General features: G+C 43.2%; 1 protein-coding gene across 1 annotated transcript in view; it reads right to left on the bottom strand.

Annotated features, from left to right (window-relative positions):
* Positions 1-2,126, bottom strand: part of DCBLD1 (discoidin, CUB and LCCL domain containing 1) — a 33,075-nt gene extending 30,949 nt beyond the window's left edge. Inside the window, exons 1-2 of the mRNA XM_009883336.1 lie at positions 2,108-2,126; positions 1,441-1,653 (exon numbers count right to left, since the gene is read on the bottom strand). Of these exons, the coding sequence (XP_009881638.1) occupies positions 1,441-1,653; positions 2,108-2,126 (232 nt within the window). The remainder of the gene's footprint in view (positions 1-1,440; positions 1,654-2,107) is intronic.
* Positions 2,127-17,380: the final 15,254 nt, after the last annotated feature.

The raw sequence follows: 17,380 nt of genomic DNA on the forward strand, positions 1-17,380 counted from the left end.
TCCCTGCCCATGGCAGGGGGGTTGGAACTCGATGATCTTTAAGGTCCTTTCCAACCTAAACCATTCTATGATTCTATGATCGTGCAATACGAAACACCTATCTCTTACTGCCAAGCACAGACAGACTGCTTCAGGTGAACACGCCTCACTGCTTACAGTTCTGAAATGAGGTAAACTGCATAAAAAAATCCCAGCGCACATGAACCAAAATGTTCCTTATGCCTCAAATCAAGCCCTACGCAAGGCTCAGATATCAACATGTCACTGCCCACTCTTGGCAAAGGCTGTTTCAAAATGTAATACCTCCCTCATGAGAACAATAATTACCTTTACCTTCGTTTGCGAGCAAGGCTTTAATAGCTTGCTTGATCTTATCTTACCAGATGAGTGATAGGCCTATCATGCTCATGAATGAAAGTCAATCATCCCCCCTTACTACTAAGATACCTTATGAGTCCTCATCTTAGGAGAACCACACACTTGACTGAGCCAAGCAATGAGCTAGGTGACCTGGAAAACCTGCAGAGGCTCTGTGTAGCTTCGTCATCTTCTTCCACTGAATCCATTCTGCCTGTGAAGTCCAGCACAGCACGTTCAGCCTCAGCTGACTAAGGGCTACAGCCTGCTCCCAGCAGGCAAAATTTTATGAACCATCGATTCCCAAGTTTATTCCTGCATTGTGGAACTCCTTGCGGCCCTGAATTTAAATCAGACTTCTGAAAAAGGGCACACTGACTTGAAAATCAGCTTGACTCTTCTAGAAAGAACAGACCAAAAGTTCCAGCGACAACTGGGTAGGAAAACAGATTTGAGGAAGGCCTCAGGTTCTCCTGCGGAGAATCCTGTTGTCGTTATGATTGTTTTAAGTGGACTGCTATAGCATATTTACTCACTTATCTTCCTGTGCAAATCTCTTGCAGGAGTGCAGACTGGCTGCACACATTTAATATCTGCAAGTATTGACTCCTGTACATTAGCAAAGGTTATCCATGACTAATAGCTAGCAATAATAAAGGTTGTCTCCTCTCCCAGGCCTGGACTGCCTAGGAAATAGAGACACGTGGGATTGTTGATTCCAATTTCTAATCTCGTTTCTGCCTGGTTAGCGAGCCAGCTCTTCCCCTACCCGAGAAGGGTACGGGGCTGACACAGATCCACGTACTCGCTGTACTAAAGCCGGGACAGTACAGCTCCACGGGGCTGAGGGCAGAGCCCCGGGGTGGACATGCCAGAGCCAGGCACAAGTTCCCCCTGGCCCTGGCGGCCCCTCCACAGCACGGCAGCACCCCTAGCCTTGGCAGAACAACACACCACAACACACTTGAATATGAAAAGGAGGAGGAAAGGACAAAGGCTGACATTTCTTGCATTTTGCAGAGCTGGGTTTTACTCGTGCTATTACCAATTCAGGCATCAACCATTGCCTTATCTTTTACATACCGTGCAACGTTGAAGAACTCTGGATGGTAAGGTAGCTGGATTCACATTTCTGTGACTCGATATCCAGGTCTCCAATTTTCAAGATCAGGCGTTTTCCCTGAGGCACTTGGATTTTCTTTTCGCAAAGAGTGTAATTTGGGTACGTCCCAGGATAGTTCTTGGACGCCAGAGTCCCACTGTCTTGGTACATCACTGTGTGCCCACATCCATCCCCTGCAGTAGGAGAAGAAAGAATGAAGAGAAACGTAGTCCTCAATAAAAAATGCGTAAGAAAATGCTGACCACAAAATCACATCTCATGAGCACTTTCACCTTTTAAAAAAGTATTTTGTAATACTCTACCTCAGTTATGCTGTTATTTGAAAAGCAGTTATTAAAATAAATGCAGTTGTGTTTCTCTTGTAAAGCAGTAGAAAGGAGGGCTGGAAACTCTCATGAATTAAGATGTATTTGACAATCCTGTACAAACAGAGTCTCTCTGGTTTTCTGTTTTACAGCCAAACTCTACTGAAACACTACAGATGCAATTCCACATGTAATAGGCAGGATCCTTCCTTAAATAGCTTTCTCCCAATTATCATTCCACATTCTATTTCCCTAGAAGGAGCCATCAGGGAGAGGGTAGCTGAATCATACATGAAAGCACAGACATGATTTGACTACGTACTATCGCGGACCTGACTCATCTCACTTTCCTGTTGGTTTTCTTGCTCCACTTGCACAACACGGAAAGCACAGGGGACAAGGCACAGACACAAGAGGGGCTTCAAAAGTGGGATGCGCACCGTGTGCAGGCTACTTCACGTTAGCACGGCCGGAGCATGTAAATGCTCAAGGGATGAGGGTAGGCACCTGCAAAGTGTTTATTCGTGGCGTTGTGTAGGAGAGAGCTTGGCTTAGGAGCCTTTCCTTGGTGGAGGCATCTGAGGAGCAGCTGCAGCAGAATGCATGACAACAGGAAAAGGCGCATGGAAATACATGGGGGGATGTGGGGACCGAGATGGAAAACAGGAAGCATCCACAGAGGGGAAGGAAGCAGGTATCAGATAAGAGACCCTGACTACCAAAGGAAGCCATTTTTTAGTGAACTATTTAAAAGTGTACTAGTAAATTAAAATGTAAATATTATAAAGCTTAAGCCATGCCATTCTGCTGAATCTTCCAAATGATGGAAACTATTGCAACAGTGGAAGTAGTGCCATATGTACACGCATACAACAGGCAGTCCTCAGTTTCAGGTCAGTTAGGGCATAGGCACTCTCTACAGAAGAGTCTTGTACACTGTTACCCTTTATCACTGCAAAATTGAAACTAGTCCTAGAAGTGTTAATAAAACATGGAATTCTACAGAGCTGGGAATTCACAATGTTCACTTTAACCACCCAGAATTTTACTTTTGGGGATATTTTGGTTAAGCTGTTTTGGTCTGTTCATTTTAACTACTTTCTGAATTTCCTTCTGAAATCACATGGAGGAACAAACTTAAGATTTGCTGAGATTATTTAAAGGTGAACAACTAGAAATGAAGTGTTGATAAAGAAACGTGTCATACCAGGGGTTGCGGGGAAAGTGGCATGCTGTGCAAAGATAAGCTCCAAGCTATCAAATTTTGACTCACTACTGTATAATTACATTGCCATTACATCCAACTCACTCAACTGCTTTTTCACAAGCAACAGCATTTATTTTGAAGCTTTATCATCATTACTAGCTTTCTGGCCTGCTATTTAATTTTGTTGCAGGTTCATGCTTGGAATAGAGGTGAATAGGAGACATAGATCCAAAACCATATCACCATAAAACATACTAAATATGTTTTTTCAGATCTCCTTGTTCACATGCTTTAAAAACACCCGTTGTTCAAGTTTGTTATCCAAGCTCTATTGATTTCAGAATGCATAGGAATATACTCAAGAAGAAAGGCAAACTGGCCTCTTGAGCAAATCATCTTTTTAATGGAAACTTTCTACAGCAGGAATAAAAATACACGGAGCAATACAGTACATGAGCTGTGCCCCCCAGAGGGGGGTCCAGAGAGGTCCAGGCAGGGTATAACCAGATCATTTCCAGCAGGACACAGAACAACCTTGCTGCCTGTGTGGCTGACTGCTGTGTAGTGAAAAAGAGCTGCTCGTGGCCTTTATTTTAAACTGCGTGTTTTTAAGTGTAAGAATTTACTTTAGCTGGACTGATGAGAATAAAGTAACTATGATACACAGCTTGGTTGGCAACTTATCCTTACTGGGAAAGAAAAGGGAAAACAAAGGGAAAAGTTACACAACTTCAACAGAATGTCATGGAGGTGAATTCCTTAAAATGAAAAGTCTAGTGTTCACACAGTCGTCTTCATCTCGCTGGGCTGTGTTCTGGCCTGCGTCACCTCAGTACAACCCCAAGGATCCTTTGTGGTACAAAACTCTCCTCAAAAAGCTGAAAGGACATTGCTATCGTGGCAAGACCCTGACAGCTCTCCAGGTCACAAAGCATTATATTTCTGCAGAAAGTGTAGAGGCAAAACTGTGCACCGGAGACCTCAGCCTGCCATCCTCCTCTGACGAGGTTATACGAGGTCTTGTTCCCAGGGAAACTCCTTTTTTTAAAATCTGCCTTTGAGTCAGCGTTGAAACGTATTAGCACCAGAACATCTTTTGAGCTCAGAAAGCATAAATGCTATTTTCCACTTTTTCACTGGTGGCGCATAGTCATTCAAACACTCTGAGTGATTGAGAGGCAAGTGCAGCATCGTCCTGTACCTGTAACGTCCATCCTTTGCTGCCTCTCTTCTGCCTGCCCACCTCAAAGGAAAAGGTCATGACAAAAGCTTGTTTGCCACAAGAACTGAAGCAATGTCCAAAAAGTCAGACCAAGTCCTAGTAACCATTGCTTCTTACGGAGAAGCCTGACTGCAGCTCTAAATTTTTTCTCAGGAAGATTACCGGAGCAAAGAAAAATCTTACACTGAAATTTGCTGGAAAATGAACCCTAGGGAAGGAGTCTGAAGGTATGGAGGGAAGGTAGAATAAAACTCAGGATCTGGTAATTCATTCAAAGAGACATTTAATGACTAAATGTAGTAAAAAACTTATAAATATGACTCCACTATATACCAAGGGCTCAGAAATGGAGGAATTCAAAATGTATCCCTGTTCACATTTTCAAATGAAAAACGTGAACAATACTAGCATTAGTTTTGTTCTTATCATTATTTTCCACGTAAAATTTTGATTTTCAGTAGAAATGTATTGGCCAAGCCTCAAATACATTGAGTTTAAAACACAACTGCTTGTCCTGATGAAAACTATGGTTTAAATACCTGATGTATTATGTCATACAGGCACAGCTCTTCTGGCTGGAAATACGTATATCCAACTGGTCAGTTTGACACAGGATTTCTTGCTAACACTAAACTTTCTCTTAGCGTTACTTTTGAGAACTGCTTTCTACCACCCCATTTGGCAAGCAGTTGGCAGCCTTGCCTCAGACATCCAGGTTTCATCACTTCTCGACGGACAGGAGCAAAGCAAAATATTTGAGCACAAGGTATTCAGCAGCCAGAAAGTCTAAACATGCTTAGATTTAATAAAATCTCTCCTCAGCACCATGCGTTACTAAAAGCACTTCAAACATGCTTTGTAAACCAAGTTCCCACAGGCACTTGAATCAAGATCAAGATCGTGGTCTCTGGATTGTGGGCGCCCACCTGTTGGCCTACGCGCAGGTTGTACCAAAGATCACACAGTGCTGGAATTAAGGCTGTTTACCACAGATAAAAATAGTCTCCTATGGCAGACGATGGAAATAACTCCCCAAGAAGTGAGAACCACGACCGGCACCTTCTGCTGCAGGAGAGGGCACACCGCTTGCACCTTGCCCTCTCTCACATGGTGCTCGCCAAGAGCAGTGTGTGCATGTAAAACCAAACCTGGGACCCTGCCAGAAGACACCAGTGCATGTCCCTGTGGAGAGGGCGAGAGGAAGTTTGAGGTGGCTGGCAGGTAGTACCACTTCCCATCCTCAGACACATGCATGATGGATGTGTGCGGGACAAGGTGAAGGAGTATCTCCAGGCAGCTGCGTCTGGGCTGGGTCTGACCACAGCTTCTGGCTCATAAGCAGGAAGGCCTCCTCCAGGGTCTAACCTGCCCAGGAAGGACATAGGTGATAAAAATCGATGCCCATGAACAAGTTCCGACCCCACACTGTGAGCTGCCTTGGACACAGCCCCTGGCAGATAGTGTAACTTTGGCAAAACGGTGGTGGTCCCAGAAGCAGCACAGTTAAAGATCTCTGAAAATGATGCTGGTTCCTTGAGGTACCCTCCTGCCACTCAAAATCACCTGGCTGAGCTGACTCTCTCCTCCCGACTCTTCCCAAGCCCAGTGCACAAGCTGAGCCGTGGCTCCTTACCCTTGCGCTCCCAGGGCTTTTCCACCCCTCGCTGACATGCACGACCAGATGTGCGCAGCACCTTTATCCAAGCACTCAGCACACCACTCCCCGAATTAGGGAAGCGGCTACAGTTTCCAAATAACTGCTATAAAAAGTTTCCATGTTCTGCACCTTTCACTAAACTTGTTTATACCGCCAACTACAAGACAGTTACACAGCATGATATCAAAGTGCGCTTTCAAAAGCATCGCTACAATATCCTGGCAGCAAACAGCTGCCTTTTTCATCCTTCTGATTCACCCTCACTAAGCAATTAATAACGGACTTGGACTCGCTCCAGTGCTAAATACGTGCTATACCTAGGCGTGCTAACGCACACAGCCAGCAGCTCCCTGCCCTCTCCCACACCTCTGCACGAGCCCCATCGGGCACCAGCACTTCTTTCTCGGCCGCTCTGGCTACAGATTCCCACTACCTGCTGCCCCTTGGCTGCTGATCTCTTCCCACCAGGACAAAGACCCCAATAGTAACCTTATTTCCCTCTCTGCCTCATCTCTCCCAGTTTGACATCCTTTTGGAGGCCCACCTGCACGATGGTGCTAGGGACAAGGTGTGCTCCCCCTACCCCACCCAGAGGTTGAGGCTCAGAGGCGGTGGGGGGCTGTGGCCTGTCCTTTTTCTTTCCTGCTCCTCCTTCCCTTGAAAGGAAAGAGCAGAAAACTGAGTTTTTATACCTAAATTTTGGAGTCAGCCAAAAATCAGTGTTTTCTGAAGCACCACAACTGCAAACAGACACAGCCAAGGCGAAGAAAATGCCACTAAGTCAAGGGTACGGCTTTGTGAGCTCTGATGAGAAGCCCCACAAGGAAAAATGAGATTTGTCTTGTCTTTCAAGTTGCTTTCCATGAAGTAATAACTCCAGTTTATTGAAAGATACAATAATAACTGAGTCAAGGAGTTTTGCACCCATGTTTGAAAGAAGATTTGAGTTATGCGTAAGAACAGATGACTATCTAAAAAAGCAATCAACTCTTTCCAGTCAAACCTGTGCCCTCCGTGTTTGTGTGGGGTAGGAAAAAAGGCCAGGGAAAAAAACCAAGTTTTTTTGCCAGATAACATCCAAATCCACTGGTGCGGTGTGACAACACTTTAGGTTTTCATACAGCTACGCTGACCTTCATCATGAACAGAATCATGCACACTGCAAACACGAATGGGCTTGTACCTTCACTGCTTTCTGAGGTGATGGAGTAAAACCTAGAGTTAAGGATTCATCTCTAACCTCTCTGCTGACAAACCTGGGCCAAGAGCATCAGCTCTTCTCTGAGCCATTATAATGGAAGAGGTGCGACTGGGACCTAACCTGGTCACTTCTCCAGAGAACGATGAAGATCTCAGACCGCTTTGCGTTTCCTGGCAATGACCACACGTTTGAGGATTTTAGAAACCACCAATTTAAGGACGGATGCCATTTACACCAGCTGAGCAGCTGGCTGAGCCCTGTATATAAGAAGTATATAAATCCACATCAATTTTTCAGAAGTCCAGCTTTACATTCTTCACTATATTTTGTGGAGACCACAAAAACTATTCTCAAATAATGAAAGAAACCACTGAAAATTAAGGCAAATGTATAATCATCTGAAAAAAAACAGTGACTGCAATCTTCCATGGTCTTTAAATTAGTATTAATGTCTTTTCAAGGTCCCCCACTTTGCAGTACGCCCTACTGCAAAAGCAAAAATAAATAGCGTGTAAACTATTTCTTTGACTTGCATTTTAATTTCTTTGACTCCATTAGGTTCCCAGGAAACATTTTATCCCCTGCGCTGCAGCAGTTCCTCAGGACAGGCATTTTGCTGCCCAAACTAACCAAGCAGTGGCTGGGAGGAGGGCCGAGAGCAGGAAGGGAAGGTAGAACAGCAGAAGAAACAAAGGAACATTGTGGAGTGCCGATTTCATTGCCCAAATTATTTACTTACCAACTTCAAAGGGATGCAAAAGGAGAACGAGGTCAAACAAACCACAGCATGTTTTTCCCTCCTCTTCACAGACATTATTTACTGTAATGTCCCTCTTGAAGTAGGAATGAGAAAGCAGCAAATGATCTCCAACTGGTTCCGCAGTGGTTCCATAAATCACAAATTCCCACCACGTGCCCAGCTGCAATCGCCCTTCAGCCATTTGGGCTGTGGCCGGGGGCTGGTGTTCCTCCCTGCTGACAGCCTCAGGAGATGCCCTGCCCCAAACATCTAAGAACTTATTTTGGTAACCAGTTGGATGGCCATCATCAAGTATAGAAAAAAAATCCCTGACAACCATTCTAAGTGCCTTATCTAGCAAAGTAGATTACAACCGTACTCCCATTTTTCAAAGTTAAACAGTTTTTTTAGTAATAGCAAGCATAGCCATATCCCAGTAGCCAGAGAAATCTTTACAGCTGTGCTGATCTACATGGCAGTGACCACCAAATTGCCACAAACAACCTGGGCAGCCTTTACTAGCCCAGAAACATCTAATCTTTCCCAAAGTTTGCAAAGACAAAAACCTAGCGTGACCTGAGATTTTGTTTATTTAACTGCTAAAATGTCAAAAGAAAGCAGAAATCTCCTTATGAGCAACTTCTTCCATCAACATGATGCCATGTTCCCCTAAAGGGAGAACTTTATACTCAGCATTCAGGTTTGCAAGCTTAACAAGTAGTAAAGCAAGTCTTACTTAAACTAACACAGATGTGAAACAGAAACTCACATACATGATCTCTTCCAGTTTCACTGTATCCATAAAGACTTGGTTAATTTTGCTGCTTAATCAAATAACTTTCTGGAGGGCAACCATCTCGTCTGCATATACATCTTAGGGACTTGTGTCAGGAGGAAGCCTAACACTACCTGGCTACATTCACACGAGACCTCAGTGACAAGACAATTCAGATTACTGTAGAAATCACAGCGCCAAAAGGAGAGAACGGCATCTACAGCCTGGTATTCTCTTTCCTATGAATTATTTATAAAGACACAGGATTAAGAAGTTGCTGCAATCTGTAAAGATCCTGCAACATGTAAGGGACAAGTCTTACACAAAAATGTAAATAGCACCACAGTTTTCTTGGTTTGCTTCTATTAAATGCACAAATAGTAGCAAACTAGGTTTGCCTTTGCTTTTCAGGATCACTATCTGGTTCCATCACAATCTGTGAAAGACAGACAGTACCAGAGTACATGTCAAAAACAAGTATGTTTTAGTCACTGCTTCCAGGACTTCGGCAGTATACCCAAATGTAGTCCTCCAAAGAAGTGAGTTTCAGCACTGGAATCTGCTTTTCAAGCACTCTAAATACAGCACTCTCGAGCTTGTGGGTGTGAGAAAACTTCTATGCCTTTTCAACTGCTGCAACAAAAGAGATTTGTAATTTTTAATTTATTTATTTATTCCCTGCATAGCTGCATTCAATATTTGTCAATGCTTTTCTTTTATGGATGTGGCATATTGCTGTGATCGACCACCTCAACATTTTACTTGCCTGTTTTTGGAAACAGAAACGAGACTGGAGCCACATATTTAAGGAAATTTCAGAGTAATCTTAAGCATAGGGTCCCCTTTCTGCAAAAGGAAAGCTGAGTTTTTGTTTTCTAACAAATACCTGCCTACTTTAAGATACATATCCGCATTACGTACCTCAAGTGCAGAGGTGCTGAGAAGGCACTGAGGAGTTTGCTGCCCAAGTACTTGTAACTGCATGCTCAGGAGGAACCTTGAAGGACTGTAAATAAATGGTTGTGCTTCTCCACCAGGCACCTACATAGAGTAACTCAGGACCCTGGTGAAGCTTCAGTGCTGTAAAGGCTATGGGGAGCAAATATCTCACAGATGGGGGTTTCTTCCCTGTCCCTCTGCCCACAGCATCCCAGCAATGTGGCAGGGATGTGGGGCCACAGCGGGAGATGGAGCCCCCTGCCATCCCATACTGGGCTTTTCCTGCGCTGGGGGGGACATCGTGCCATTAAGGCATATCTTCTGGTTCTGCTGATTCGGGGCAAACATGCAGTTGGATTTCTATTAAGGGCTTTTCAGGCAAAGTAGAAAATGCTAATCTTAACTGAGAGACATAGCATATATATGCAAATTGTTTGCTCTACTTTCTCCATCTGTTTTTTTCCCCAGGTTTTTCTCTTTGCTATGCTTTACTGGAGATTAACTTACAGTATATAGCACCGAATTTGGACTGTGTGGGAAACATATGCTGCAAGCTCAGGGCCAGACTCGAATATTGGGTTGCACAGGAATAGGAATATTCACAGCAGTGCTAAGGGCTGACAAACCCACAGGGACAGGAAATTCAGAGACACCAGGGTGAGGAGAGGCTGAAGCAGAGCTGTTCCAGTTACAGTAGCAGGTGGGAAGGCAAGATTTCAAAACAACTTTAATTTGGGTGAGAGGAAATGGCTGAACATGATAGAATGAAACCACCATCCCCCTTTTTTTAATCTGTCATTCCCTTGTTAGTGTGATACAAGTCAGGCAAGATTGACAGTTATCAGTGATTAAGGGTGGTCTTTTTTCTTGAAATCAAACCTGTCCTGGCTTCCTTGAAAAAAATCACACATTTACCTGTTTTTGCCTGTATGCCTAGATGGAATATTCGACTTGTTAGCAAGAAAGGACAACAGTAAGCACACCACTTTTCTCAAAGCAAATTATGCAACCCCCCCCTTATCCCTAAGGTTTAAATGAGCAAGTATCTCAAGAGAAAACTAATTGGTTTGTGACAGAAACAATAATTGGCATCTATTAGGAAGATGCAATTTTCTGTTTTGCCTTTTGACTCGGTCAACCTAACTTCTAGGAAACTAGCTGTTTCCTCCATGGTTATTGCAATCTAACAACAAGTGGTTCCTTACAACTCCAGCAGAAATGGAAGCAAAAACTAACTAAACTAAGATGAAGATACAGTCAAAGAGCTACATCAGGCTCCTGACCTGGATCACTGAAAGCAAGAAATGCCTTTTTTCAGTATTCTGTGACCAACCTGCCTGGTACTCATTGTCAAGGTATTAACCAGAACAGTACACTCGGAGACTCCGGAAACCAGGAAATTTTGTGATCTCTATTGTTTGTTGTTGTTACATATAGTTGCTGTGAAAGATATTTGAAATTAAAAAAACAGAAAGGAAAACAGCCACACCATTACTGAAGTACTATACTGTTGTGGTACTGTATATGATCCACAGCATCATTTCTGTGTCTTCTGTGACACGTTAATGAGACTGCATAAAAGGTATTTGCAAATGGATGTGAAAAATAGCAAAGAGAATGTTTCATGCCACCTTCTGTAGACCACTTATACTGAAATGCCATAATTTCATTTTATTTGACTAGATATTTTGATTAGCAGTAGTATCAAACAATCATGTTCTCAAGTTTTGAAACATGGTACTGCAGAAAGGTCTGAATGGTTTTTCCACTCATCTCAAGAGTGAACACCTCAGTGTAACTGCTCAATTTATTTTGATATAATATTATTTTGCTTCCCACCTAAAGAACACAGGAACTGAATGTCATCTAAAAAAAGTACAGGAAACTCATTTTCAAAACACAAGCATTAGCATTTGTTAAAAATCAGTGTGTTCTCTGATACCTGTTTTAAGGACCACAAGTTTAACTATGCCTCTTCTGTCTGTGACAAAATACAATAGATCAGCAAGTGCTGACTCCTTGGGTTTGAAAACGTTAACACTTATGACCACCCCAGTACTCACTGCATGTGGCACAAAACTTCATATTACAGCTTATCCATTGAAATTCTGTTTTAAAGCCTCCAGCTCTGTTGCTCCCAGGCACTTCAGCTTCAGTTCCCCTGTACCATGCCAACACAAGAAACATAGAATAATAAAACCCCCTGGCTTCAGGAGCAAGCTGAGACAACAGGGAGGGCAACAGCTCCAGCGTTAGCCAAGGACCTTGCTGCCAAAGCCTCCCAGTGGAGAGGGACCCACAGGATCCTTCAATTTATTTTACAGGTTAAAAAAATATTTTTTCATACCTGGAGGACAAAATTGATTTTTTTTTTGTTACGAGCTCTTTTTACAAATGAAGCATAGCTGATTATTAAGTCAAAGCAACCCACCAGCACAGAACTGGTGTGGCACCAGAGGAAAACAAAAGTAGTTTGGAGCAGAAGCCACACGTCTCCTTCCTGCGCAGTTACCGCAGCTGCAACAACAAGGCTCAGGCACGTAACAAAGCCATTTTGTTTGGATGAGTGAAGAAATCCACCTATGTTTCCAGTGTTTTGAAGTCTCTCCTACTACACCATGAAGAAAAGTTTTGTTTGATTTCTGACAGGACACACAGGCCTTTGTATATAGCATGAGGGACCGCATTCAGAATTCCCCATGTGTTTTTGTAATTTGAAATAAAACAAATAAACACAATTTTTATTCAGTAGACATGAACATCTGGAAGATGACATCAACATGACTTCAACTTTAATGTCAAAGCGTTAGACTGAAATCCAATATCGTTGAACAATTTGTGGCAGAAGTGCCAGAAACTTGAACATCGCAGATTAAAGCTGTGATGGAAACAAGGTTTCTGCAGCAGCTGAGGGAAGAAATGTTTTAGAGCTTTACTAAATGCCTGATGAACATTATTGCAATTACAGTAGCAGCTTGTACCTAAATGTGTGATACTAAATATCAAAATGAAGATCCTGGTCTGGTAGGAGGCCTTGGGTCTGGGTTTCTAGCCTTGGCTTGCGCTGCTTTCCCCGTTTATTGTCCCACCCCTCTTCATGGAGCTTGAAAACACCTTTACTGAAGCTCTTTGGAGATCATAGAATAGCTTGGGTTGGAAGGGACCTTTAAAAGTCATCTAGTCCAACCTCCCCTGCAATAAGCAGGGACATCTTCAACTAGATCAGATTACTCAGAGCCCCGTCCAACCTGATGTTGAATGTTTCCAGGGATGGGGCATCTACAACCTCTCTGGGCAACCGGTTCCAGTATTTCACCATCCTCAGAGTAAAGAATTGCTTCCTTATATCTAGTCTAAAACTACCCTCTTTTAGTTTAAAACCATTACCCCTTGTCCTGTTGCAACAGGCCCTGCTAAAAAGTTTGTCCCCATCTTTTCTGTAGGCCCTCTTTAAGTACTGGAAGACTGCAATAAGGTCTCCCTGGAGCCTTCTGCAGGCTGAACAACATCAACTCTCTCAGCCTGTCCTCGTAGGGAAGATGCTCCATGCTTCTGATCATTTTTGTGGTCCTCCTCTGGACCCACTCCAACAGGTCCAAAGATGGGCAAAGAGATCATGGCCTAGGCACACTTGTCCTTCCCTCTGCCGACGCAGAGGAGCAGCATGGAGCTGCTGCACAGGCAGCTGCTGCCACCAGACAGCAGCCCCGTCCCAACAGGGAAATGGAAATAATGAGTAAGGATGTACTGGGACTGGAAATTCTGCTCAGGGAGGATGAGAAAGTCCCACCACCACCACCAAACTAAGCCTTCACATCTTAGAAGGAAACTCCCAAGAGGCAGGTCCTGGCTCTGTCGAAAGAAGAGACAGGGAGAGAGGGAATGAAAGACCAAAGTGTTTCCTCCTCATAACACGCTCAGCTCCCAGGCCTAATTATACAGGATCAACAATCCTAACCATAACTACTGGCAGCGTCTCTATGTGCAAGCGTCCAGCCAACCTCAAAAATGCGTCCTTAGCACTCACACAATTTTCACAGACAAAAATCAGTTTAATTAGATAGTTCATAATTTATTCTGAAAGTAAAAATTAAGATACCTGTATACTCTTAAAACTAGTCAAACCACTATCCTTTTTTATTTATACAGCACTAGTAGATTGTCCCAGTTTGAAGTTTCCTACTCCCAGCTGTAAAGCTAATTAAACCTTTTGGGGAAGTTGTGTGCTCATTCTTATGCATTGGTATTAACATTTTTTTTTACTGCAGATAGTTGGGATCCAACGCCATTCCACTGAATCCAGTCAGAAGGATTTTATTTTGATTTTGTCTGGCTTGTTTTATTCTTAGCAGATGGCACAAACCCATGTGTTGATGAGTACATGCCACAGGAGAGCATCTGATACGACAGAGCCGGCCCCAAACTACAGTGATGTCTATGCTGAGGACTTCAGTGCCCGCCACCACTCAGGACCACACTTCTTGGCGTAGTGAGTTAGCTCCAATGGGCTTTTAAAACTGTACTGCTTCTGGTACCTAAAATGGCTTCAAGAAAGTACCTCAGGCATCTCTATACGGTAGCATAAACATCCTTAAAGTCAGTGTTTTTCAAACTAATTTTTACTGTGCCACACATGTAGCTCGAGTGGACTAAAGGTGACACAGTTTTGATAAATATAGATTAATGTACTTTTGCTTATGCAAATCATCAAGCGATTTGCATGAAATGTGATTCAACAGCCATGCATGTTACATGCATGGGCAGGTAACAACTTTCCCAAGGCATCTTTTTCTCCCTCCTCTGTCAGTAGACTCCCAGTGGCCTCCCTTGTCTCTGATTTTGTTTCAAATGCGTCCCCCGATAACCTAAAGAGAAGTACATGTAAAGGGCTTAGAGCTATTTATAGCAAAGTCTGTGCGACTGAAAACATTGCAGTTTTCATGTGGTGGGTACACGCATTGCTTATGAACTGCAACCGGAAAACTGTTGCCTCCCTCTTTAGCGATTCTAGTCAGTGTTCACAAGGCGAGATAGAGGGAGCCAAGGAAAGAAGCAGACATAAGGACAAAATGCAAACAAACTGAAAATTTACCAATCACTTATATTCAGAAACTGGAGGGGTGTGGGCACAATAAAGATTCATCGCTATCTGCATTTCAAACTGCTGGAAATGGGAATGCAAAGTGGATTAGCACGATATCACACCAATATTCTTTGGTACAGGTTTTGTACAAGCCGCTGAGAACAGGCATAATCTCTCACAATTACTGCATATGCTGTTGTCACACTAAATAGCAGCCTTGCCTCAAAATGTTTAAAAGTCTACTGCCCATCAATTCTTCCAAGTGGGCACTGGGTGCAACTGTCAACAGACCCAGAAATACTGCCGGATGCTGATCTGCAGATCCTACGTGAACTAGTTTCACTGCTGTGCTTTATTTGAAGTGAAAATAAACAAGTTACAGCAAGAGCAATGACTTAAATCTTGTTCTTAATAGACTAAAATCCCTCTTCTTCTTATGCCTTCCTACAGCCAACCAACCCTCAGGTCAGTTTTAAGTCCTACTGGCCACAAATGTAACAGAAGATGACTCAAAACTCCGAGAGGAAAGACTCAGATTCAACTCTGATTTAGATACCTGCTGCCCACAATTACATGGTTCAAGGTCTTGCTCAGTGAGACCAGAAGAAAGAACAGAGAATGGTGAACGGCAAAGATAACGTGTTCAGGTTTGCCTCCCTTCTGCCTTGAGTTTGAACCACTGGAAGGAGATTTTGAGAAGAGATACCAGGTCGGGCACAGCTGTGCGAGGTTGGCAGGCAGAGAACAAGGTCTATTTTGTAGTTGTCAGCAAAGAACTGACACCAGAAAACAATACAAGAAGTTAAGATCAGCGTACAGCAAAGTAAAAAGGGAAAAGAACCACCTTTTATTAGAAATCCCAAAGCTATTTATTACTCATGCACAGTCACAGATGTGATATTTGTCCCCAGGTGAGACCTACTGAGCTTATAAATATGTTTTAATTAAAAGCAGTTCCTTAAATGCTCTGCCTTTCCTATCTTCATTCTATGAACAACAAAATTTCAAGTTTCATAGATGTCCTCAGACAACACACACATTTAATACATTTTTCAAGAGCAGAAAAAGAGCTGATGCCTGGGCTCTGCTCAGTCACGCTCAGATACGAGCCATGCTGTGAAGTAACCGAGCCACAGTGAAAAAAAAAGAGGCTTTTTCTTAATTTAAAACTTAAGTAAGAGAACAGAGGCTATAACAGCAGCTTCATCCTTGTTCTGTAGCATCCCTTAGGAAAAACCGAAGACGAGAGTGAACTGGTCATGGAAAAAAAAGCAGGTTGCACAGGCAGCTCATGAGAAGCCAGAAAAATGTACTACTATATTTTTTTTAAAAAATGAGTATTTTTAAATCAATATATTTAAACCAGTGCCTCTTTCTTCAAGCCAGCTGGTGGGAGACACCAGTGGTGACAAGATACAGAATTAGCTGAAACTCAAGCCTGATTCACTCTGGCACTTCTCATGCTCCATTACAACTTTGAAATCAAGTCAAGAAGCTTGTGTAACAGGAAGTTTGTATCCACTTATCCTTATCTCCTTTCTCCACTGGTGTGACTTTAGGACACTTAGCCCCTAATTTATAGGGTAATATCAATAAACAAACAAACAGAATAACCGCCCCCTGAGGAGAAAGGAAGGAAAGGGGTCAAAATCTCATCTGCTTCCTAGACACACTATTGTGTAAATTTGAATTTGGTCCAAAGAGAACCTGGTAAAATATTCACTTGTGTTTCCACGTGTGATGGTTGATGGTAGAGACATTTTGAACATAAATACAAACATAAGTGCCTTTACCAATTAATTTGGGAATACAGACAAGGCATAGGATTCATACTTACTGCTTAGTGTCACTGTATGCCCTAAAACCCCCAGAAATCCCAGCAAACTTAACTACTTCTAACTGACTCTCCAAATCACCTTCTCCTTGATGTCAACCCATGCAGGACAAACGTTGGTGAAAGAGGAAACAAACAAAACCAAAACACTGATGAAAAGAGGGGATGGGGATTTTTTTTTTTTTCCCCTGCATACATGTTTCTTGGAGCATATCCAGTTGGAGTCTCAAAATGGGAAAACATATTGAGGACAGAACAGCAGGACAGAAAAATGCTACTGCATGAAGCCAACAAGTGGAAAGGCAACACAACTCATACCAAATTTTGCCTTCTGTGGAGATCCATATTGGGAATCTCTGGTAGTAGGAAGTTACAGGAGAAACAGGTATAAATCAGACAAACAAAGTACTTTGTAGCATTGCTTGGATGCAATGCTAATGCACAGCACTAGGTTCTGGAATTGATGTTCCAACTTGGCTGCAAATATGGGGACTATTAATTTATCTGAATGTGCTGTCAAGCTCATTATGATGCTTCATTTCCAGTGTTAACTATTTTACCAGTAGCAAACTCTTCTACGCTGGTTGCATCAGGCCATGCAATGCCACAGCCATAAGGTCGCAACTCCTCAGTAGAAGTCAGCTGCGCTTGTAATTGACACAGGAAGCTTAACCGTGAGCCACATAAAAACACAGAGTCAAGAGAACAGTACCCGGGCCCCCATTTTAGCAAACCGCTAAAGCTCTTTATCACAAAAGAGCTTAAAAGATCCCTACGAAACTTTGTCCCGGCACGAATAAGGGCATTTCTCTTTCTCAGCGAGGCGGCGGGCGAGCAGAACCGCCTATAGCCAGCTGTGGGACAGGGGGCTGCCCGCCCCGGTCCCGGCCGGAGCGCAGGAGGTGCTGCCGGTGACCGAGCGGCGGCCGCCGCGCCCG

Source organism: Charadrius vociferus, unplaced genomic scaffold, assembly GCF_000708025.1.
Source record: "Charadrius vociferus isolate BGI_N301 unplaced genomic scaffold, ASM70802v2 scaffold230, whole genome shotgun sequence".
In the NCBI taxonomy this organism is placed as follows: Eukaryota; Metazoa; Chordata; class Aves; order Charadriiformes; family Charadriidae; genus Charadrius; species Charadrius vociferus.